General features: G+C 41.2%; 1 protein-coding gene across 1 annotated transcript; it reads left to right on the top strand.

The window, feature by feature from the left end:
- The first annotated feature begins 4,889 nt into the window (after nt 1-4,889).
- On the top strand, nt 4,890-24,935 carry PON3 (paraoxonase 3). The gene is made up of 9 exons (XM_087821412.1): nt 4,890-4,963; nt 6,399-6,469; nt 9,670-9,725; nt 12,425-12,590; nt 15,147-15,273; nt 18,468-18,668; nt 19,734-19,815; nt 20,068-20,196; nt 24,571-24,935. Exons 1-9 carry the CDS (start codon nt 4,890-4,892, stop codon nt 24,727-24,729), a joined length of 1,065 nt encoding a protein of 354 aa, XP_087677538.1. The 3' UTR covers nt 24,730-24,935.
- Nucleotides 24,936-26,429: the final 1,494 nt, after the last annotated feature.

Genomic DNA, 26,429 nt, shown 5'->3' with positions numbered 1-26,429 from the left:
CTTGGGACAGGCAGCTCTCACTTCTCATTGAAAGCTGAATGTAAATGAGCTCTTTATTTGAATGAAGTAAAACAGCCAACTAAATAAGGCAACTCCAATTTGCAGTTGGTATGGAGTGTTCCATTAGCCCCCTTCCTAATGGGAGCCCACCTCGCCTACAACGAAGGTATAAAGTGCTGGACCTTTGGAAGGTCAGGCCGCCTCCTCATTGAACACAACTGTGAACTTCATCAGGAGAGAGTGAAGGCATCTCTACAGGGCCACATGGTTAGTCCTAGCAATGCTAGGATCAAGGCCAAGAGTACCTGCCCCCTAGGACGGAGAGTTCTTTCCACTTACTGTACCTCCTATAAAACCCTCTTAAGCCCTTGAGAGAGACTTTCCATTGTAACTTAACCAAAAAGCACCTTATTTCATTCACTTTTTAGCTTTTCTTCATCTTTAGCATCGTTATCATTAAAATATTTGTCAGTTCCTTGTGGGCTTTCCTTGGGACAGGCAAGCGCAGCAATGCTAATTTCTCACTTCTCATGTGCCAGACAGTGCACTAAAAATGGTCCATTCACCATCTCATTTAATCCTAAATACAGCCCTGATGGAGTAGGTATTGATACTATATCACTGTTAAACACCTTGCTGACTGGTCAGGAGATAACTTGTGTCTGCACTTCACTGCTTGGCACTTATTTCCGCTGTCCCTAGTTTTCCTCTTCATCATGGGTGCCAAATAAAGATTTTCCATTCAGATTATCCGGAAAATGAAAAGATCATTTTTTACAAAAAATCGTAACCAGCGGTACGAAAAAAAATCCCACTAGGGCGTGTAAAGCCTGTTCTAAGGGAAAGCATAGTGAAACACGATATGTATGTAAACCTTGTTTAGAACCATTGCACATGTTATACAACATATCACACTCAAAAACATCTTAAAAAATAAAATATAAAAAATATTTTAAAATATTAAAACATGCAATATGTTTAATTTCGATGTATGGTAATATAAATATAAGATATGACAAAATAAAGTACATTTAAGGTTATTTAGACGCTTTCATTTAATATTCAAGTTCGGAAAAGTAGGCAGCCACTCGGGTGAGTTCTGGCTCAACATAGCCAGTCAGCAAGGTTTAACGTTTCACAGATGCTTAAAGTCACACACCTAGTAAGGGGTGGTTCCTATTTCTAATGCCAGAGGCTGTACCAGCACCCACTTTACAGAAAGCTGCCACCATGAAACTAATGAGGATCCTGTTATATACTCTTTTCCCTAATGTACAGTTTCTCCTGTTTTCTTCACATTAGTTGGATCTCTGCTTTTAGATGAATCATTTAATGGCTTTTTAATGTAAATTGCAGAAATAGTTTTAAACTTGGCCTCTGTCCATTTGGCCTGTGTTTTATTTGCATTTTAAAACAGTCTCTTACCAATGTATATTGGAACTATTTTATGCTAAAATAATTACTGTTTTTGCTGTTTCTATTACCCTTAGGAAAAATGTTAAATCATAGATGAGTAAAGCAAGATTAAATATTATTTACTAGGGATCCAAAACCAAGAAGCATATATTTTAATTTTAGATTATAACAATAAATATCTAAAAAGCTACTTTCATTAAAAGTACCAGAATACAGTAGGCATAAAGTAAACTTGTTTTTATTGTATTTATTAGAAATTTTATTTGGACAAAAGTATGTACAAGTTAATAAGCATGTATTATTTTTCTTAATGCTCTGGGCCTGGCCGGTGTGGCTCGGTTGAGTGTTGTCCCGTGCACCAGGAGGTTGCTGGTTTGATTCCCAGTCAGGGTACATGCCCTGGTTGTGGGCTTAATCCCCGGTAGGGTAGGGGGTGTGCAAGAGGCAGCAGATTGATGTTTCTATCTCTCCCTCTCTCTGAAATCAATAAAAACATACTAAAAAAATAAACTCTTGCCTCTGGGCCATGAAGGAGTCTATTTTATCTAATCATAAGTATATTGTGCACTTATTTATGGTGCTTTTACTGTAATCATGTATTGAGTTTAACTGGTTGGTTGGTTATTAAGGGATTAAGTCATTGAAAAGAACTGAAATTGCAATTGGGCTCTTCCAACACTAGGTGGATGTGTGTGTGTGTGTGTGTGTGTGTGTGTGTGTGTTCTGAAATTGCAATTGGGCTCTTCCACCACTAGGTGGATGAGTGTGTGTGCGTGTGTGTGTGTGTGTGTGTGTGTGATCTTTTAATCTGAGATCCTGTTCAGTGACAATAAATATCCTCTTGGTTTTTGTGCTTTTTTAAACAAAACCTACATCCTTTTAGAACAGCTAAATATAAACACGAATACCTGATACAGGGAGGAAGAAAAATAAAATTTAAGCTATAATACAGCATTTTTTTCTCGTTTTGTGTATTGATTATATAATTGGTTAATGATAACTAATCTAAGGCTGATCCTTTTTCTAGAGTGTGATTTGTTCTGTTTGAATCCTTTCTTGGAGTCACAACCTACCTAGCTGGGGATGACTTCTTGGCACAGCACCCGCCATATCACCACCCACGTCCCCCTTTCTTTGGCTGCTTGTAGTCTTCATTACTCACTTGGCTTTCCATGAAGGGTTTCGGGTGTGAGAGGAGGAGGAGGGTTGGGAGAATCCCAGTAGCTCTTAGCTTTCTGCTGGTTTTCAAGAATTTTATTCTATAAAAAGAAGGCAAAGAAGAGAAAAGAGCCTAGTCTAATATTTGTAAGTGCCAAAAGAATAACTTATTTTACCTAAATTTTTAAAAATATACTAAAAGGCTTTTCTGTAGCCATCCCGGAGTTAGGTGGTAGGATACAGTAGTGAACCAGACACTACCTATATTCTAATGGGAGATTCAACAAATGAGATGACAGATGATAGATAGATGGATGGTGTGATTAGAAGGGACTAAACAAATGTGATTAGAGAATAATTTAGAGAAACCAACCACCACCACCACCACCCCACACCCACCCCCCCCCGTGCACATACACAACTTTTGAAAAGTTTAAACGTACAGAAAAATTTAGAAACCAGTTCAATGACTACCTATGTTCACTTTACCTACATCTATCAATCACTGGTTATCAATTTGCAACCCCTGCTTTATCTTTCCAAGCTTTTGTTTTTCTGAGCCGTCTGAAAGCAAGTTGGAGATATCATTAAAAAGCACTTAATACACCTACCCCACTGGACATCATAGCTTAGCCTAGTCTACCTTAGCCGTGCACAGAATACAGGATTCAAAATACGCTGGCAACGCAGCACACTGTAGAGCGGCGATTTTCAACCTTTGTCATCTCATGGCACACATAAACTAATAACTAAAATTCTGCGACACACCAAGAATTATATATTTTTTGCCGATCTGACAAAAAAATAGGTATGACTCTGACTCATTCACACCGGATGGCTGTTGTGTTGTCATTTTTTTCCTTCGCAAATCTACAGGAAGAGAGGTGCGTGCTCCTGACTAAATAGGTATTGCACCTTTTGAAATCCCCATGGCACCCCGGCTGGAGATGGGTGCCGTGGATTGCTGGCTGTCTACCCTCCTGACCGTGGCTGGCGGAGCTGCATGGTGAGATGGGCACCTCCGGCATATCCCTAGCCTGGGAAAAGATCAACATTCACAACTCAAAGTACCGTTCGTACTGAGTGTGTGTCACCTTCGCACCATGGTGAAGTCAAACAATTGCGTGTCAAACTATTGTTAAGTGGGGGACTGTCTGTACTTCAAAATGACAGGAACTGAAGACCCAGAAGGAAGAATCAAGGCGGCTTTGGAAAGCCAAACCTTCCCCCGAACCATCTTCCCTTCCCTCCACTCTGCTCATCCGTCTGTTACCTATTCTGTTTATTTTTTTCCTTCACTTTTCCCGATATTTCTTTATCCCATCAACGATGGGGGGGGGGGGGGCGGTGGAGATACTGATATTCATAAACCCACCCAGTCAACAAATTGACCTGGGTGCCCCCCACATTCAGCATTCGGAAGCAGGACCCCAAGGCCAGGGGATAAGGTCCCGCGCCCAGGATCTTGCAGAGGGCGAGTTAAAGCTCTTCGCCTGTCCGTCTGCATTGATCAGCCTCGCACTGTCTTGGGAGCAGTTCTCCAGCCCAGCTCACTCTCTTCCTGAAGCCGATCTGACAAAAAAATAGGTATGACTCTGACTCATTCACACCGGATGGCTGTTGTGTTGTCATTTTTTTCCTTTGCAAATCTACAGGAAGAGAGGTGCGTGCTCCGAACTCGCGCTCCCCGAGCTCCCTTCAGTTCATTTGAGGGGCTCAGTTGGAATTAGGCTGCGAACTCCCTCTATACCCCATTAGGTGTGTGCTTGACAAAGCTGCCCAGAGAACGAACCCCAGACTTTTACCTGCAGCTCCGGGCACCCTCTGTGTACTTTGAGCCTTGAAGCAAAAACATAATCCCTGTACTTTGAGCCTTGAAAAAAAAAAAAAATCCCCCTAGTCAAGGTCTGGCGTGGAAGCGTGCGTAAAGGTGACCTTGAATCTCCTGCGTTAAGGTAGCCTTGGATCCACCCTGTGCCTCACCCCCCCCCCCCCCCCCGCCCCCGCAGACAGCTGGCCTGGGACCTGGGGGCGGGGCAGGGAGGCGCCCTGAGACTCTGCAGCCCAGCCCAGGCCCCCGCAGCGCACCTGGCGGGAGGGGTGCGGGGGGCGGGGGGCGGGGCAGGGAGGCGCCCTGAGACTCTGCAGCGCAGCCCAGGCCCCCGCAGCGCACCTGGCGGGAGGGGGTGGGGTGGGGGGGCGGGGGGCGGGGCGGGGGCGGGCTGGGGGCGGGGCGGGGCGAGGCCGGGGGCGCCCCGGAGCCCGCCCACCACACCTTAGAGGACAGGCTCGGCTCCCGCCGCCGGCCCCGGACCATGGGGAAGCTGCTGGTGCTGACCCTGCTGGGCGTCGGCCTGGCCCTGCTCGGGGAGAGGCTTGTGGCGCTCAGGTGAGTTGGCATCTTGACGGGTTCCTGTCTCTCTCCTCTTGCAGGTTAGGCCGGGGGTGCCCGGTGCCAGCTGCCTAGCTGGTTAGGCATGAGCAGTTTGGGAAGCTCGTGCTCAGTGCCACCCAGCAAACTGATGTGGAAAGTGAGCAAGCTGCTTGCCTGCCTGTCTAAGGCAGTAGGTGGAAAATAAAGGCCCCCAATGATTTCCTGAAAGCCACCTGCCCAAGCCCTCCTTCCAGGTCGCTCTCAGCCTTGGGCTCCCGCAGGAACTCCGCTGGAAGCGCTGGGTTTGAGAGAGGGGACCCAGTGGATGTTTATGGCTGACATCGCCCAGGGCCAGTTAAACACTGAGGAGTATTGGGGTCCTGGATTCATCCCAGATTGAGAGCTATTTAGACAGGAGGGGAATGGCCTGAAACTTGCAGGTGTTAGCCGAGGTTTTGTAGGTGTCCCACCTTTGGAAGATGGAGATCTAGTGATGACAGAAATATCTCAGGAAGAGTGAATACTGGGCTAGGGAGAAGAAAGGTTAGGAGATGCTCCACACTTCTGGATGGATCGAAAACCTCTGCTTGCCTTCAGTGGTCTTTGGGGTGTTCTTACTTATTTCTCTAAGCAGAAGCTGGAATCTCTTGAGGATCCTCACACCTCTTGGTAATACTTTGTAGTTCAGCTTGAGTATGTTTATTGTAACATTGGCTCCCAGTGCACAGAATGAGAGACTCATAAATAATAATAATAATAATAATAATAATAATAATTATGAAGTAGATCAAAGGCTTATTTTTTAAACAGTGACAGTAAGATACTTCTAAGTGTAGAGTCTTCCTGAATACTATTTAATAAACATTTAAACTTATCCCTGATATTTAAAAGAATATTTCACTGTGGAAGTATAATGTGGCCAATTGTTTAGATTGTGGTCAGTTTGATAAACTGCAAAGTAAGCCAGCATAAAAATTTTAGAATAATGAGGTTAAAGCAATGGTGATAAGGTTTAGTTATTAGGGGAATTTGAATTTGGGAAAAGCAGTTTGGGGAGGGGGCGGTCAAGAGGCAAGGCCATAGTGGATTAAAGAGAACCAAAGTGCGGATTTATACTAGACAATACTTTATCAAGTTAAATAATACAACCTGTACATTTAAATTAATAAGACTGCACAGTTATTCATACTATTAAATATTATCACTTATTTTGGAAGCAAAGTGTTGTCCATAACTGCATTTTAATCTTTCAACAATAAGTGGGTGAGCTTAGCTGATATAGGCACATTGCCCACACAATGTCCATGTTATGTAAATAAATGTAAACAAAAGGAATTGCCTACTTACTTGTCCTACTTCCCATAAACGATGAAAGAGCTCATGAATACCATTGTTTAGACATTGATTTTGGAAGTCGTGCATTGACCTCCAGTGTCTTTATCTTCCACAGAGAGAAAATGAATGCGTTTGGAGAAGTGGAACCAGTAGAACCCCATAACTGCCACCTCATTGAGGGAATTGGTATGTATGTGAGTACCAAGAGGGCCAGCACACTTTCTTGGTCACCAACCCCCTGACTGAGGCTGCCAACTGATTTAATCCCCTGCTCCTCCTTACACCCTCCACTTTACCCAAGCTACCTCATCCCAGGTTTTCAAGGGGTCTCTTCAATGTCAAAACGAGCAGCCTTTTCTCAGTTCTTGTACTGATGTCTCTCCATCATTTGAAGAATGTCACTGACTACTCCTTGGCCCGTCCCTCTCCAAACTCTCCTCCTGTCCCTTCTGTGATATTTCACTCCCCTCTGTCCTCTTCTGCTGCCTACCTTACTTTTATTTTTCCTTCTTCCCTCTCCTTGACATTTCTGGCTTCAGTGTCACTTCCTTCAAAGTGTATCTGCAAGTACCAAGAGGAACATCACTTATCTCTTATCCTCAAGCACCTCACAGACTCCTGAGATGTCCTTAAAGAAATCGATTGAAAACCCATAGCTGGACCCCTACCCTCTCAAACGGCAGGCCTTCTTTTCCAGTCTGAAATCTACTTTATTCTACTCAGAATTTATGGTATTTCCTCCCTGAAACCCCTAGCCATAAGCAGCTCTTCTTCTAGACTGCTCTTATGCATGATGCCCCCATTCTCAAAGAGACTCAGTTCACAACCCAGGAACCACTGTTCCCCCTTTGTCCCTCATGGTTCACATGACGCATAATGACAGCTGCAGGCCCACACAGGGCTCATCTTACCTGCTAGTTACTGCCAAGGCTGCCTCTCTGGGCTCCAAGCCTCCAATTTCCCAACACTCCTACTAGAAAAAAAAAAAGTTCAGTTAGGTTCTATCTACTGTTCTGTGAATGAGTTCTTTCTACTCTCTCACCTTTGCTTATGAAATTCCCTTCCCTAATGTCTTCACTCCTGCTTGCTGAAATGAACTGCAGATTTACCTCCGTCTCTAAATTCTGACAGCACCCTGGAAGCCTGGGTCACATATGACACCTATCATATGCTTTCTTTTATAGCTGGCAGTGTTTTCTCTTTCTCTCAATATCAGATTGCAAACTTCCTAGTGTCAAGGACTTTTGACCTATTTGTCAATCTGTGGCAGGATGACAGCATAGTTGATTGTGATAGGAGTTTGTAATATAGATCTATAAAATCAGAAAGAATAATAACCACTTTTGAAATATGGTTTTCTTTCCCCCCTCCCCCCTCCCAATTTCTAAAAAAAAGTTGCCCAGCTCTTGTGCTCCCTGGGCTTAGAGGAGGTGTACTGCTGGCTAGAGAGCAGAAAGAGCTGAAGACAAACTCCTTTCTGACTTTTATTTTCAAAAGCTTGGTCTCCTTCAAGGGATTCTGATGGAGAAGAGATAAAAATATGTGGGCTTTTTGAATAATAGGGACTCTTGCCTCGCTGCCTGACAGTATCCTGGGGAAGAAACAAGACCTGGGAAGGAATGGCTACAAGGCATCTTTAGGGAGGCTGGATTCTTTTACTGTGTGTCCCAGCCTGAGCCAAAAATCACGTGCCCATGCAAGACACAGAAATGGCAGAATTGTCTAAATCGGTGATTTTCAACTGGTGTGCCACAAGAATTTTTAAAACATGCAATACCTGACTAGTCAGGGGCACAGACCTCTTGTCCCTTACATTGTCAGATAAAAAAATGACAACAGCCTACACACAATAGCCATCCAGTGTGAATGAATTAAAATTATACCTGATTTTTTTGTTAGATCAGCAAAAAATAGAATATATTTTTTGGTGTGCCGCAGAATTTCAGTGATTATTTTATGTGTGCCGTTGGATGAAAAAGGTTGAAAGTCGCTGGACTAGATGATTACTAGTATCTAGTTCTATTCTCAGATTACGTAATTCAAACTGATTTGAGAAGCTGAAACTATAGCTAATGTAAGATGTAAATCAACGTACTTATTATGCAAGTATTTTGAAGGGAAGGATTTAAAGGAGGTTGGCTGGGAGTAGAAGAAAAATAATGCCATGTCACTCCATAGCGGGCTTTTCTAGCTGGCTGTCAAAACCTTTGCTCCAGGATGTGACATGATGATAGCATCCACTGAGTCATGCTTTGGTGTGACCCTAAGGGCCTTAGGGCATCCTCTCTCGCCCTTCTGTGATCTCTCTGTAGTTTTTCCTCAGTAGCCTGCAAGTAGCCAGACTTCTTACATTTTGGTTCAGGTCTCCCAGGGCACCCAAGGTTCATGGAGGGGGGAGGGGGAGAGAGAGAAAGAAGACACCAGCAAAAGCTATGGCTGTGACTTTGCCTTGTGTTTCAGTCCTGTGGCATCACTTCCACCTCATTCTATTTGTCAAAGCAGTTACAAAGGTCTACCCATTTATTTTCAAGGGGAGAGAATCTAGACTTTACCTCTTGATGAGAGAGTACGAACATCACATTTTAAGAAGAGCATGTGGACATGATACATACTGATTCTACCATATTTGTCACATACATTTTGCCTCACTAGGTAACCAGAGCCTTCGCCCTCAGTCCTGCCTGCTTGGACCATGTCACCTGTGGTTCTCTCTCTTTACTAGGAGCCATGCAAGCCCCTTTTCATCCTGGCTCAGTCATAACTTACGTATTATATGATTCCTCCCAAAGAAAAATACTCAGGATCAGCTCTCAATGGAAAGAGATCTGATCAAACTATTTCAAATTCATTTATATTTAATAGTCCATCTTAAGATGAATTGCCTTTGTAAAAGAGAGCAGTTACTCAGAAATTTCCCAATATGATTAAATAATAATAGATTTTTTTAAGCCTCAACAAGTTGGAAAAAGAGAAATGCTTGGCAGAGAGGCCTTTAAGAGCCCTTCACAATGATGAAACTTTCCAAATGTCATCACTTGGTCTATAGATCAGTCTTCTATGGGGAAGAAAGCGGAATCTCTCAGGACAGACCCTGGAAGTCATTATTTAAAGAATAAATCTAGGATATCAATATATTTTATAGTTATTTGCTTTTTCTCTTGAGATGGAATTCTAAAAAAAAATAATTGTATTGAAGTCTGACTCAAGTTTTATTGTAGAATAGTGTATCTGTGGGATTTCTGATAGTTAATATAGTTTCCTAAGTAAATAGTTGCAAAAAGTCAATGGAGTTCCAAAAGAAGTTCAAAGTTTTGACTGTGAGATTTATCTTTTAGGTTTACATGCCTCCAAACATGCATCTTTCTGATCCTCCACTTCTTTTGCAGAATATGGCTCTGAAGATATTGATATACTTCCTAGTGGGCTGGCTTTTATCTCCAGTGTGAGTATCTTCCATACTCCTCGGATACGCATGTCAATAACCGTATAGATAGCACATTAATGTTGCCGACTAAAGCTGCCAATAGACTCCTACACACTCATCCCACCTGCGGGTAAACCAGTCCACTAAAAAAGCAAAAACAGGATTCTGGAGAGCTAATCAGGACACCACGGGCCTGCTCAGGCTTGCTCCCTGTGGGCAGTTTCATACACAGCGGGGTCTCAATAAGCGTGTAATGATTTTCGTTCAATTCCTAGACTGATCTCCAGATCTGTCCCTTTGCTGCCCATCCCCAACTTTGCTGTATCTGGCTGGGCCTCAGCTTCCAGTAGTGATCTTCTCAGTAAATAGCACTCCTCTCACCAAGCCCGTCCTGGGTTTGGAGCTCGGTAAATGTTTGTGGATTGAATGATAACCATGTTACTCAATTCAAAACCCCAAGCAATTTCCATTTGGGGTTCCCTATCATTCTTTCCAGCCCTTTAAAGAGAAGTAAAGAGTTTGCATTTTATTCCTAATACCACTTTCACAGGCTCGGGATGATCAGGAAGCTATGTGATGGATTGAATTTCAATTAATTAAAGTGTATATATGGTGAAGATGTTGAAAATGATCATAAATTTGTTAAATCAGTTGCAATTTGAAATGGGACGTAAGATGTTGAAAAAATAGATTGACTACATTTTTTATGTGAATTCTGATTTCTGGAATTGCATGTCCTAATGTTCCATTTTAGTCAAGAAAATATTACCAATAAAATGAACTTTTAAATCTATATCATTCTGGCAAAAAAAGGGGAGGGCACATATTATAACCCTTAATAGTCTGAATTTCTAAATTCTTAAATATGCATGGTATAGTCAGGGTCTTGTTTTTACTTTAAATTGCTGCTAGTGGTGGTATGTGTGGGGGTGGCACACTCATGACTCAGAGCCCCACCTCCCAGGTGCCAGGTCCTGGTGACAGCTCCTGACATGCTGATAAAGTTAGAGTGTGCTGCTGGCCCCTACACAGGTTTCTTGAACATCCAAGTTTTAATGTCAGCAGTGAAAATTTAAAATGAATGTGGCATGTTGCTGGAAAATGACCATGAAGGCAAATGGATGACTTTTTATTAGGCTCCTGAAAATGCCATATAGAAAGACATCCTTAACCACCTGGAAACTATTTTGGGGAAACTATTTGGAATTGAACTCTGTCAATGATTTTTTAAAAAGAGGGTGAAAGGAAGATAATTGATGAAACTGAAGAATTACTGAGACAGAAAGCAGGGAATCTGAGGAAATTAATGTTGGATGGCATATTTGTGACTGTTTTCTCCAGAGAAATAGGAGGTAGAGTTACTCATTGAGAATAAAGAGGAAGACAATGAAATAAATTTGGCATAGACACCTGGAGAAATGCAATAGATTGCCTGTTAGAATGAACAAAAGTGCTGATAAACGTCATTGAATGTTTGGTTGAAGTTGGGGTGATAACTTTGTATCTTAAGTTTTTCAACCTGATTTAGGCTAGCCCTGTAAGAGGTGGACCAGGGCAAAGGGAGTTGGTAGGGAATTTGCTAAGGAGGCAGCAAGCAAAGGGTGTGGCTTAGTCTGGAGGTTTGTGGCTAGGGCCATGCTAATCTCTCCTCCAGGTGCGGTGCTCAAGGAGAATGTAAGAGGGCAGAGCACCTTCTCTCATGTGCTTCAGTGTTGCCTATTGGAAAGCCAGATTTCCAATCAGATTTAGGCATAGAAGGACTAGTCTAAGAAAAGCTTGAAGATGTAGATTCACCTCTCTCACCAGGGGTGAAGGCCCAAGAATAGTATTATTATAAGTGAGAGAGAGAGAGAGAGAGTATTTATAAGAAAGGGAGGGGAAAGGGAGAGAGACGGAGAGAAGGTAGACTAGGAAAGAGAGAATTTAAATTGAGTATAAGGGGGGAAATGAGAGTACAAGAAAAGATGCAGGGCGGTTGATATTGATGTTCATATTTATCAGAGTGATAGGGGAGGGATGCGGGGAGGAAGTGGGCTGAGTTTTGTAACTTTTGTAGAATAAATCAACCCCAAGATTTGACGCAATGACCAGGGATGCAGCAAAGGCCCAATATATTCAGGATGCCTATCATCGGTTGATAAATACCTGGTACTCCAATAAACAGAGCCACTGTCCAAGTTCAAATTTTCAGACATATCTATAGGAACAAAATTGGTCATAAATAGTCAACTCTCTAGGACTGGTTCCCCTATGGTAATTCTTGGCTAATCCTACTACGAAATATCATGTATGTAGGGATGGAAGCAATCCAATGAAACCATATGCCCCTTCTCTGCTTTGAGGAAGGTTAGTTATAGAATATCAGGACTGGATAGACTCAGCCGTCAGACATTTTAACTTCCTCATTTTTTAAAAAAGGAACCAAAGGCACAGGCTGGCGAAGGGACTCACACAAAGTAACACAGCCTAGTCTCGTGCATCATACTTTCTGGCTAAACCCCTTCTCTCTATATTAAAAGTTGACTTTGGGTCATTCCCAGTGGTTTAGATGACATTGGTAATTCTTCAGATCAGATAATGGCAACAGCTGACGGAGGAAGATATCCCAGAAGTTTAGAGCTTTGAACATTTTTGTTAGGTTTTGAGATTTTAACTTCCATATGAAAACATTGTTTTGATAGGTATCTATGTATATACTTATCCTCTATTTTTTAAAGGGATTAAAATATCAAGGCTTGCCAAGCTTTGCACCCGATAAGCCAGGACAAATCTTCATGATGGATCTGAATGAGCAAAACCCAAGGGTCCAGCCACTAAACATCAGTGATGGTTTTGACAAAGCATCATTCAATCCACACGGGGTCAGCACTTTCATTGACAAAGGTAAAGTCTGAATGCTTAGGAATAAGGGGAATGAGGAAAATACAAACCACTCAACTCAACTATTCAACATGTATGTGAAAAGAGAGAAGAGGCTATTTTACCAAAAAGGTGTATATTTGTAACATAATAAATGTGTGTCGACACATTTTTAAACATCACATTAAAGAAGGGAGACTAGAAGTGGCCACTCCCTCTTCCTTCTACCCCCTTTTCCTCTCATTTGACCATCAAAACCAGTTTGCATATTGTTCTCAGAAACCTAACCTATAAACTGAAGGCCCTTTGAAAACCACTGTGTGACATTAAAAAGATAACATAAAAAAAATAGGTAAATCAGACTTCATCAAAATTAAAAGCTTTCTGTTTCAAAGGACATGATGAAGAAAGTGAAGAGACAACCCAAAGAATGAAAGAAAATAACTGCAAGTCATACATCTGATAAGAGGCTTGCATCCAGAATACATAAGTAATTCTTACAACTCAACAACAAACAGACAAATAACCCAATTAAAAAATTGGCAAAGGATCTTAGTAGACATCTTTCCAAAGAGATATGCAAATGGCCAATAAACACAAGAAAAGCTATTCAATATCCTTAGTTGTTAGGGAAATGGCAGGGGCTGATTTGCTATTATAAAGTTACAATAAGTAACTCAGAGAAGAGAAATCTATTTCCTCTCACATGGCAGCCCAAAGGCAAGCACGTGGCTTAGTGATTAGATGACCGCTGTGTGCGGTCATCCCGGGACAAAGGCTGATGGAGCAACACAACTCTCTTTTACATGTTGCTTCCATCATGGTCCAAGACTAGAACTCTGGTTAGTTGCTATTTCCCAGCAGGAAGGGGAAGAAAGAAAATTTACACGGATATTAATTTTATTTCATTTTACCTAGTAGTTGCACACGCCTTGTACGGTGTCATCCCTTTAACCTGCACTTAGACAAATGACCACATCGGCCAGCAGGAAAGGGCAGGACATGCCTGAAGCTCTGGGGCCATGTGCCTGTAGCTGAGCAGGAAGAGGGGGACTGTGGCTACTGGGAGCAGGTGGCCGTCTCCCACACAGACAGGTAATTGCTGGCGGGACGAGAGGGGACAAAGATGAGACGTGCTGAGCTAGAAGACCGTCTAGAGAAAAGGGGCTTTGAAAGGGGTTTTAAAGAAAAGTACAGGATCTGAATTGGTGAAGATCTTGGTGAGAGGCATGGAAGCCAGCATTTTTGGGGAAAAGCCAACATATGGAATTGACCGCAGTTGAATTTACAAAGTGAAGTGTCTATAGAGAGGAACCAGGGGATGTTTTGATTTTAGAAGAGCTTTTTTAAAAATATAATTCTCTTGCCATTAAACTCACAACTTTAAAATGTACCAGTTAGTGGTTTTTAGTATATTCACAGAGTAGTACAACCATAACCACTATTTAATAGCAGAACATTTTCATTACCCTCAAAAGAACATTTTTATTACCCCCAAAAGAAACTGCATGCCCATTAGCTGTCCCTTCCTGTTCCCCACTCACCCCAGCCCCTGACAACCACTGATCTAGTTTCTGCCTCTATGGATTGCCTATTCTAAACACGACATAAATGGAATCATACAATATATGTCCTTTCATGATTGAATACTTTCACTTAGGCTAATGCTTACAAGGTTCATCCATGTTGTAGCATGTGTCACCACTTCGATCCTTTTAATTGCCGAATAACATTCCATTATATGAATATACCATTTTTTTATGCATTTATCAATTGATGGGAATTTGGGTTATTTACACCTTGGGGATATTAGGATAATGCTGCTGTGAACATTTGTATGTAGTGTTTGTGTGGACCTATGTTTTCAGTTCTCTTGGGTATATACCAAGAAGTGAAGTTTCTGGATCATATGGTAACTATGTTTAACATTTTGAGGAACTGCTACACTGCTTTCAAAAGTGAACTACCATTTGCAATCTCACCAGCACCCTGTGAGGGTCCCAACTTTTTCCACACCTTTGCCAACATTTGTTATTGCCTGTCCTTTCTCATTATAGACATCCTAGCGGGTGTGAAGTGGTATTTCTGGCTGGGAAGTGTTGCTTATTTTTAAGATATTCACACAGCCCTGGCATTTCTGGAACGTGTGTTGCAATGTTGGAAATTCTCACCTAAAAGAATTCTCAGCAAAGCTTTGTTTGCCTGCACCCACTTCTGTTGAAGAGCTGTCCTGTCTGGGGGAACCATGCCCATGTTTATGCACCCCTGTAGTTCTGTGTCCTCCTGTTGGAACCCCCTTTCTAGCAGGAAAGGGTGAAGATGAGGAGACCATTGTGGAAATGTTGAGGCTTGGCTCTGTTACTTCCTGATGATAAAATTGCTGACAAGTCATTCTCCTTCTGAGTCTCAATTTCTCCAATAAAATAGGGAAACTCACATTTGTCTGACTTATCTATCAGGTGGGGATCAAATGCAAGATGATTGAGAAAAATTCTTGGATGTGACCAAGCTGCACAGCAAATCTGATAATAGTTGCAATAGAAGTAAACTTATGGGAAATTATGCCTTATCCCACTTTAGACCATACTGTGTATCTTTATGTTGTGAATCATCCCCACATGAAGTCTACTGTGGAGATATTTAAATTTGAGGAACAGCAACGTTCTCTGGTACACCTGAAAACTATAGAACATGAATTTCTCAAAAGGTAGGAATTAAAGTATTTTGCACTTCTATTTATTTTGCACCTCTGCTGTGTGCTTTGTTTCCTTGGGCTCAGCAGGCTTTCTTAAATTTTTGTTTTGTAGCATTGTTTTCTGAAGCTTTCTAAAGGTTCCCATGGTGTTACTGCCCAGCACCTCACTAGAAATTGCTGTATTAGTATTGAATATCTTTAAATTTTCCAACTTCTTGAAAGCATTTTAATTCTACAAAGGTGTGCAATTAGATTCCCAGCTCTAATTCCACAACAATGCAAACTAACTATGGGGCTCTCTTTAAACACCTACACCCATTTCCAGTTGCCCTGGTAGGCTGTGTTCTGAGAGCCCCACCCACTGGGTGTTATAACCTGCCGCAAGATGGGCTATTCCTTCGTTCAATGAGAGCTTTAAAAAGAAATTTGAAAAAAGCCTGTGGGCACATATTAAAATTCACATTAATCAAGCTTTGATGATGTGCTGGGCACTATACCAAAATACTTAATTTAATTCTCACAACAGCTTTTAGTAATAGGCATGAGTAATCTGAGACTTAGTGTTTTAGATCCATTCAATAATTGCCCATGTTACATAATTTGTAAGTGTCAGAACCAGAGTGCAAACCTAGACCTGTCTGAATTCAAAGCTGGGCTCTCCATGGCAATGAGAAACATCTTCTCTTACTGTGTTGAAAAAATAGTGTTTTAGTGGAGAGGTTGCCTGTTTCAAGACTGTAACAAACAATGAAGAATTTGCCTTTTGTAAAATGGACTCAACACTGAAAGACAAGATCTAAAACAGCAGAGGTTAATCTTTTTATGAAGCAGAAGACCAGGAAAGAAAAGGAAGTTCACCTGGTCTTTGTTCTCTTTGTCAACATTGTGTGAGAACTTCTCCCAGAGAGTCCGGGAGCGATAAAAGCAGAGGGCAGAAGAAGTTGAAGTTACTGACATCTCGTGACACATTGTGCTGGGTTCTGAGGCACAGTGGGGACCAGGACTGCTATGGAGTGACTGCGAAAATGGACAAATCACTTAACCTGTGCTTCAGTTACCTCAGCAAAATGGGGGTTCTCTTATTGGCCTAACTCACCTGACTGGTGGTTGTCAGGCTCAAATGCAGTCACCTAAGACCTCAGAGGAAGAGTTCCTCAGAAATCACAGCCTGAGGGGACACTCCATACCTGATCACTTGATTAGGGAGCACAATCCCAGGATGCAAAAGTAAGAGACCAGCGTGAAGCAGGGAAGGTGGGCAGTTATGGGTTGAATTGGGTTCCCTCAAAAAGATATGTAGCAATGTTAATCCCAATATTTCAGAACATGACTTGCTTTGGAAATAGCTTGATTGGTAGATGTTATTAGTTAAGGGCCACCATCCTGGTGGCTCCTTAATCTAAAATGACTGGTGTCCTTATAAGAAAACAGACACACAGGGAGAACGCCATGTAAAAATGGAGAGTGAGATTGGAGTGAGGCACCTGCAAGCCAAGGTTCACCTGGGGCTACTAGAAGCAGGAAGAGACAAGGAAGGATCCTACCACAGAACCTTCAGGGGGAGCATGGCCCTGTCAACGCCTTGAACTGTTAGACAATAAATTTCTGTTGTTTCCTGCCGCTCAGTATCTGGTACTTTGTTACAGAAGCACTTCTAAAAATTCATACGGGGACAGTCTGTAGCAAATACTGTACCTTATCAAGTCAGCCACTGCTAAATGCATACAATCATCCTCCAATAAGTAACATAAGGACAATCTGGCCAAGGTAAGAAAGGGAGAAGAGCTTATCCACCAGCCCTGTCTCCTATTAGTCAAAGGTTTGCCTCATGGGGTGTAGTGGGTAAGTCATGACTGGTGATATCCTGTGTTTTGATGTCAACACAGAAGCCTGAAAGTGGGAGCAAGAGGCCCATACAGGCAGGAGGTAAAGCACTATAGAGCTGTACTGTGGAAAGTCTGTCAGATCCCATGCAGAGCTGGTGGAAGCAGTGCCAACTGGAACAGGGCAGGTGAGGTTTTGAGGATCTAAAGAGGACCTTAAGAAGTGCCTTGATACACACATTGACCAAGCATTTTAAGGGGCAGAACAAGATGAAAGCACATCAGTAGGGAATTTAATTTAATCTATGGGGTCAGGCAATACCTTTTAGAGGAAGGAATGCTGACTCAGAGACCCAAAAGATGAGTAGCCCAATGACCTTGGGAAAGTCATTATACATCAAAACTTGAAAATATTTTCCTGATTCATCGAAAGTTTTCTTTCCCAATTTAACTGAAAAAGATTTAATCTTTTACATTTTTTTTCAAGTTACTGTCTTTTTTACTTTTCCAAAATGAAAAATACTTTTAGTTTTTTTTAATGGTGTAAGAATAAAACTTGCTTCACTTAAAAATTTAATGGTATTAAGGGACATAAATAAGAAAGAATAGCACTCATAATTTCACTTATTCAGAGAAAATATAAAGATCTGGATGGACTGGGTTATGCTACAATAACAGAAAAGAAAACCCCTAACATCTTTAGTGGTTCAGAGCCACAAAATTTTGTTTTGTTTTCTCACTCATGCTGTGCCTCTAATGTAGGTGATACAGGGACTCAGTTTTATATTATCCTCATGTAGGATCCATTATCAGGAAAGGTGCTGGTTACTATGGAAGAGTGGGGGAAGCACTCACCTGTCCTGTTCCAGTTGGCACTACTTCAACCAGCTCTGCATGGGATCTGACAGCTCTGCATGGGTCACAAACTGGCTCATAAAGTCTTCCATCCGAAAGCCATACACGTCACTTCTTTTCATTGGCCAAAGAAAGTCGCGTGGCCATGCCTAACATCAAGGCACTGGAGAAGCCTAATTCCAGAAAGAGGAGAACCAGCGCTGTTGGTGAACTGGACTATGACTGCCACAGATAACTATTATAAATATTTACGAGTCAAAGATTTGGAGTTTGAGGCTTATTTGTATATTTATTTGTTTTTGTTGACTTCTGCAGAAGGGAAGAGTGAGTGAACAAGAAATGGCTAAAAAAAAAAAAAAAAAGAAAGAAAAATCAGGGCAATGAAAAATCATTTACTTTCCGTGGATTTTAAAAATTCATTCTAGTCCATGTATACTTTTTCAAATTGATGAACATATTGGTCTTTGTAGAGATTTGGTGATTTTGACAACAATCACTATTTTAAAATACTCCCTCTCTCCACTTTAGTGTGAATGACATTGTAGTTCTTGGACCAGAACAGTTCTATGCCACCATAGACCACTATTTTACCAGCTACTTCTTGAGACTATTAGAGACATTAATGGATCTTCACTGGACTTACATTGTTTTCTATAGTCCAAAAGAGGTCAAAGTGGTGGCCAAAGGATTTAGTTCTGCAAATGGGATCACAGTCTCACTAGACAAAAAGTAAGTAAGCTCATTTATAATTCTTCTACCTTTTGGCCTTGACATTTTAGTGGACTCCTTCCCTTACGAGGTAGGTTTAGTCCTAGTTTAAGTAGTCAATATATGTGTGGAGGGATCAGGCATGGCCAGGGTTTATAGTAAATGTGTGATCTCAAGCAAACCATTTGCCTTCTTGCGCTTTAGCCCCCACCCCCACACTGCCAATGAAATGAAGCATTTGGACTCAAAGATATAAAGTCCTTGTTCCAATTTTCTTATGTGACTATAGAAACACACTTACCTAACACACTAATAAGGAGAATAAAGGCACAATGCCTCCGCCTCTTATGAGGCTGGAAGGCCTTTAACACTTATACTAAGTTCAGTTACCCAAAAGTTCTTATGAGAAAGGGAAGCCCAACTTAGATTGGGCATTGCAAATGTATAAGTTTCAGATTTACTGATTCTCTGCAGCAGAATTTTCTATGAGAAAACACTTTTTATGAAGCATGCACTTTTGTGGTAAACTCTTTTTATAGTATTTTTAAATGGAAAGTTTCTTAAAAAGAAAAGTAACATGAATATTGATATATAAATGTGAGATAATGGAGATGATCCCTGTGGAAAATAAAAGTCCAAGTGTTCTTTCTCTTTTTAGAAATGACTGTGATTGAGCTTCATGGTCACCAGATCCTTCTTTCCAAGGACTAGTTTTTGGAAGTATCTTTTTGTCTTGTAAGAGGTCCACTTAGCTCCATTCAGTTTAAAGTTCCACTTATCTCCATTCAATTTAAAGACAATTTAAAGAGTCCCAAGTAATGAGATTGAGCCTATATGTCATCTAGAAACACCAACTTCATTACTTTATAGTCATATTTCATATTCAAAGCACTTTAAGAGTATTAAAAACACCACTCCATTATCTTTTTTTTTTTTTTTTTTTTTGCTGTGGTTTAGAAAGCAAATATACATATATATGCTAATATATATGTACAGTGGTACCTTGACTGTTGTGAATTTTTATATACCTTCTCCAAAATAAAATTTAGTGTCATCTCTTAAATGTAAATGTGATTTACTTCAAAGGTATATCTATGCAGCTGATGTAATGGATAAGAGCATTCATGTTATAAAAATTCATGATAACTGGGACTTAACGCCACTGAAGGTAAGAATACCCTGGCTTGCCCATGCAACATGGCCTCTCATATCAGTTCCCATGCTTGACTTAGTAATGAGCTCCTTGAATGAAGGAAACATAAGTAGTTCTAAAAAATGACAGTGAGAGTGTGCTCACAATTCTAAAAATCAGTAACAGAGGCTGTTAAAAATACTAATTTCAGGAGCCAGAAGGAGCTGGTGCGAGGGGGGAGGGAAGAAAGTCCAAACAACATCTTCACTACCTCCTCTTTGTTGAAAGGTAATACAGTTGGACACCTTAGTGGATAACTTAACTGTCGATCCTGACACTGGAGATATTTGGGCAGGATGCCATCCTAATGCCTTGAAGCTGCTGATCTATAACCCTGAAGATCCTCCAGGGTCAGAAGTAAGTTCCTATACTTCTCTGAGCTCACAGGCAAGGCTGGAAGATGATTTCTTGAGGCAACTTGGGAGATTGAGCGGGTCACGTGTGATGTTCCAGAACTGAACAAATGTAGGTATGGAAAGAGGAAACATTTTGTCAGAATGAGGAGATGTGGCCCATTAACTTTTTCAGGTTACCAGGTACCCACTTAATATCAGTGCTAGACAACATGCCCCATCCCAGCAAGGGCTATACTTGCTGCTGGGAATAATTGGAAAATACGAGCTTGACTATTCGTGTTGACCCACTGCTATTCATATTTCCAATCAGGATGTAGGCCCTGAAGTTAGGCAAAGGGAGAGTCATATGTGGAGCCACCTTCTTTCATGCTACCAAACATAAAGTTCAAATGAAAGGGTTTAAATGGCAGTAGTCTCAAAACAAAATTAATTTTTGCCACCATGTGCTAATATATATGATAGTGTTAAAGAATGTCTCATTTTAAAGATGTTGTTTGTATTATTTAATATCTCTTCTAAAACAATAGCATATGTCATTGAATTTTATATGGTATTAAAAACAGTAGTACAATGCATTCCATTTTCTAAAGGGCTGAGTTTAAGAATTAAAAAAATCTAGGAGAGACAAGAAGATGGCAGCGTAGGTAATCTTGGTACCCACCACTTCCCACAAACCCATCAAAATTACAGCTAAAATACAGAACCACCATCATCAGAGCCTCCTGAAATCTGGCTGAACAGAAGCCCCACAACCAGGGAGCTGAAGAAGCACCGAGACTGGGAGGAGGGACGGAGACGCGGGCGGATCGGGGCTGAATCAGAGAGACCCGGCCGCAGGCCTACACCCGGTGCGGAGGGTTAAACCCGGGAGGCAATCTCGGCGGTGAGGGTTTCCCGGAGGAGCGAGGGGTCCCAGCCCCACAGCAGGCCCCCAGCCCAGGGCTCCAGGGCCGGGAAGAGATGTCCCCACAACTCCGGGCTGTGAAACCAGCGGGGACTGTCCCTGAGGGTCTTGGAGGAGGCCCCAGAGTCAGTGCACCTGGTGGTCAGACTCGACCACACTGGATTACAATCCTACCACATCCACGAGTGACACACTCAAGGGGCAAACTCGGTGAACACCAAAGCTCCACTGAAGTAAATCCTGCTCCATAGGGGTGTTTCCAGAACACCAGCTCTTCAGCTGTAGCTGCAGCTCCTCCTCACAGCCAATTGGCCTGGGGGTCAATTCCTCCTAGTGACTCCAATAGCAACCAAGGCTCAACTACAACAGGACAGTGCACACAGCCCACACAGGGGAGCACCTGGAAGGCCCAGCTCAGGTGACTGGGGAGGCTGAGCCACTGGACCCTACAGGACACCTACTACACAAAGCCACTCTACAAATTCCAGGAGACATAGCAGCTATACCTAATACATAGAAACAAACACCTAGAAGCAGCCAAAATGTAGAGGCAAAGAAACATGTCACAAAGGAAAGAACAGAAGATATCTCCAGAAAAGAAAAGAAATGAAATAGATCCAACCAAGCTACTAGATATAGAGTTCAAAATAATGGTTAAAAGGATGCTCAAGAATCTTATTAAGACTATTAAGGAAACTAGTGAGATCATCAATGACATAATAAAGTACCAATCAGAAGTGAAGGCTACATGAACTGAAATGAAGAATAATTTACAGGGAATCAACAGTAGAGTAGAGGATGCTGAGAATCAAATCAGCAATTTGGAACATGAGGAAACAAAAACACCCAACCAGAAGAGCAAAAAGCAAAAAGAATCCAGAAATATGAAGACAGTTTAAGGAGTTTCTGGGCCAACTTCAAGTGGTCCAACATTTGTATTATGGAGATGCCAGAAGGAGAAGAAAGTGAGCAAGAAATTGAAAACGCATTTGAAAAATAATGACAGAAAACTTGCCCTACCTGGGGAAAGAAATAGACGTACAAGTCCAGGAAGCACAGAGGGTTCCAAACAAGAGGAACCCAAAGAGGCCCACGGCAAGACGTATCATAATTAAAATGCCAAAGGTTAAAGACAAAGAGAGAATCTTAAAAGCAGCAAGAGAAATGTAGTTAGTTACCTACAAAGGAGCCCCCATACGACTGTCAGCTGATTTCTCAACAGAAACTTTGCAGGCCAGAAGGGAGGGGCAAGAAATATTCAAAGTGATGAAAAACAAGGAACTACAACCAAGATTGCTCTCCCCAGCAAAGCAATCATTTAGAACTGAAGGTAGAGATAAAGAGCTTCACAGATAAGAAAAAGCTGAAAGAGTTCATCACCACCAAACCAGTATTACATGAAATGTTGAAGGGTCTTCTTTAAGAAGAAGCTAATGAACAAAAGAATCTGACAAACTAAATAGACCCAAAGACATTGATGCATGCAACAGACAGTCATATCTCAGAGGGAAGAGGGAAGGGTGTGGAGGGTGGGAAGAGATTAACCAAAGAAGTTATATGCATAACCCATGGACCCAGACAATAATGGGGTGAAGGCCTGGGGAGGGGGTGGGAGCGAGGTAGAGGAGGTCAATGGGGGGGAAATGGGATACCTGTAATACTTTCAACAATAAAGATAAATTTTAAAAAGTAATAAAAATAAAATGCAAAAAAAAAAGAAAGAATAAAAAAATCTCAAGTGAATTTAAATATAGATATAAATTCTCAGCAGACAAAGTCTGAGACATTTAGTCACAAAAATTTATTGAGCACTTATAATATACCAAACTTTGTTTTAATACTTAGGATAAATTAGCAAACAAAATATTCAAATATCCTTGCTCTTAGGAAGAGGGACAGACAATATGCAATAAGCATAAGAAATAGTAAATTATATAGTAAGCTTGGAGATGGTAAGTTCTAGGGGGAAAAAAGTATAATAGAGTAAACAAGATCAGAGTTGCTATGAGCAAGGGGAAGGACAAGTCCTACTATTACATACAGAGATCAGGGTAGGCCTCATTGAGATGGAAAGGATTGAAGGGATATGTGTTTGAATCTAGGTTTGGGGAATTGGGAAATTGAGATTCAAACTCTAGCCTTGTAGTTGGCCCATGGGTAAATTAGAATGTACAGTTATGTCTGCTTCCAAAATTGCCATTCTTCAGTTTTTAAAAAAATAATTATTTCTCTTATTAACATATTAGTCACAGCTTCTTAAAAAAAACAAAAAACATCAAGAAATGTATAAAGAAACAGAAATCCAGCCTGAACCTAAAGCCTGAAGAATTGTTACCCTAGGCTAGCAAGCTACCCTTGCCTCAGATATTTGCCCCCAAAAGCTATAATATAACTATTCTACAAACACCCAACAACAACTCTTTTAAGAGAGTGAAAATATGATCTATATGATGATTTGAAAATTGTTTAGGCTATTTTTCATGTCTCTATTTTCAAGTTTAATCATTTGTTTATTTTAAATATTTTTAAAATTTTTATTGGTTTTTAGAGAGAGAGGAAGGGTGAGGGAGAGAGAGAAACATTGATTTGAGAGTGGAACATCAATTGGCTGCCTCCTGCACACCTTCTACCAGGGGTAGAGCCCACAACCCTGGCATATGCCCTGACCAGAATCAAACCAGCATCCTTTTGGTGCATGGGATGACACCCAACCAACTGAGCCACTCATCCCAGGGCATATTTGTTTATTTTAGATAAGACTTCTTTCTTCACAATCACTGACACCCTTTCGTTTTGGTTGAGGCTAATGTTTTCTACATGAGTTCCAAGCTTGAGTATTTTTCTGTAACAAACTTTAGATGAAGTTGTAGGATTTTCCTTAAGATAAAAAGCCAAAACTCAAACTAAACTATTCTAAGAGATAGCGCTATGGACTCATGATTCATGAATTTCGAATTGGTTTCCTTTCATTCCTATCATGTCCTATTTGAGTGAACTTCATCCAGGCTATTTGGAAACCTGAGTGCCTATATATTTACTGATCAGCAACCAAAAGTGTGTTAACCCTGAGGATCAATAACAGTATGAAGTAATGATGTGTCAGATTGAATTCTTCAAAGTATGTGTTCTTTATGCTTCTTAGCCACTTCTCCAGTGTGAGGGGACTCCAGCTGTGACAACTACCATCCTACTTGTTATGAGGCTTGCTAACTAGATGTCCCTTTTTCATTTCTTTTCATGTTTCTGTTGAGGGATATGGCTAATGTCAGGTAACTAGTCCACCTGCCTACATAGATATCATGAGGCCACTAATACTTTCATCATCAGAAGAAGAAAAAATGATTGAAGATATCCAAATTTTAGCTTATTGGTTTCTAAGAAATATATCAGTCCTGGAGTATTTGGGAAGGAAAACGCCACTGACAGCTGTTTGCTCATATAGTGCACTAACAAAAAATCTTTTCTTGGCAGGTACTTCGCATCCAGAATGTTCTATCTGAGAAGCCCAGGATAAGCACCGAGTACGCCAACTCTGGCTCTGTGCTTCAGGGCAGCTCTGTGGCTTCTGTGTACAATGGGAGACTTCTCATAGGCACCGTATTTCACAAAGCTCTGCACTGTATGCTCTAGACTACAGATCATCCAAAAAGTCTACATGTTTAGTGAAAGTAAACCCCTAATCCTATGATAAGTGGAAATGCAAGTAAATCACGAACACCAACAAAAGTGTGTCTGGCTTTTCTTGTGGATAGAAGTAAAGAAGCAGATTCCATAATATTCACCAAATTGCAAGTCGAGATAGTGGCAGTCCAACAATAAGCTAAATCTCTCTACGCTTTTTGTACTCTCAATATTCTTTCCACAGTAAGATGTGGTGAGTGAGGTGTCCAGCTCACCTAGGACTCCTTGGTACCTATGTGGCAAAATCACCTCCTACAACTGTCATGTTCTGAGCCTCCTGCAATCCAGTCCCTGAGAAAAGCTAATATTGAAATATTTACAATTCTCCTTCTCTTCCTCCAATTGTGCCAGGTACAAACTGCTAATCAAATGGCCAGCCCATAGATAAAAGCAAGAATTGGCATCATGAGACTTCCCAAAGAGCTCCCCTCAAACTTGCATTCTCCTCAATACAGATACAGGAAACCAGGTCCTGGAAAATCTGACAGCGGCCTCACTTACGACAAGCAGGGCTGATCTCGTCCTTTGTACCAGGTCTTTATTTGTACAACAGTCCCCCCACCCCCCTTATCTGTGATTTTACTTTCCATGGTTTCAGTTACCTGTGGTCAATCATAATCCAAAAATATTAAATGTAAAATTCCAGAAATAAGCAAAAGTTTTAAATTGTGCACCATTCTGAGTAGCATGATGAAATCTTCAGTCATCAATTCCCTGCCAACCAGGATGTGAAGCATATATATCTGCTTCCAGCCCAGTCACTTAGTAACCCTCGGGGTTATCAGATTAACTGTCATGAGGCATCACAGTGCTTGTGTTCAGATAATCCTTATTTTACTTAACAATGACCTAAAGCCATTCCCATAACTTTTATCGCAGTAGATTGTTATAATTGTTCTATTTTATTATTAGCTATTGTTGTTAATCTTTTACTGTGCCTAACTTACAAATTAAACTTTATTATACAGGGGTAGGCAAAAGTAGGTTTACAGTTGTAATACAAATAAATAATACAGTAATTAATAAGTAATAATGCAAGAATAAACAGTGTTTTGCATACTCACAACTGTAAACCTACTTTTGCCCACTGCTGTAGGGGACAAATGGTATATATAGGGTTCGGTACTATCCATAGTTCCAGTGTCCACTGGAGGTCTTAGAACATATTCCCTGCAGATAGCAGGAGACTACACTAGTGATATCTGAATCTGAAGTATTGTAATCAACTTGGCAACATCCTATAGACGTGGCATTAAGGAATCGGAAATAAATAACATGGTTCTGGCCTAAAGTTCTATCCTAAGGACCAATTCTAGTTTGATTAGAATGAATAGAAATGTCCCTTTCTTGGTTAAACACCAGGGCAACCTTTGGCAATCATTTATGGGAATCAACATACCCAAGCACCCCACCTCCTTCCCTTTCTGTAACTCTTACTCGGAAGTAGTTGGTGATTCCCCCCCCCCCCATGGGAATGGGGAGTTGGGGAGGACTCTTTATTTCCTAGTGAATTTTGCTCAGAAGAAAGTTTCGATGAGAAGTTTTGTAGCAGGGTAAAATTCTATTTTTTAGCCCCATGTAACTCTGATTTAGATAGTAAGATCTTAGTTTCCATTGCTTAAGGGGAGGACTGACTTAGCAGAATGTTA

Source organism: Miniopterus natalensis, chromosome 10, assembly GCF_054644295.1.
Source record: "Miniopterus natalensis isolate mMinNat1 chromosome 10, mMinNat1.hap1, whole genome shotgun sequence".
NCBI classification, from domain to species: domain Eukaryota; kingdom Metazoa; phylum Chordata; class Mammalia; order Chiroptera; family Miniopteridae; genus Miniopterus; species Miniopterus natalensis.
Note: the sequence above shows the minus strand (reverse complement) of the source record. Positions and strands in the feature narration are given on the sequence as shown.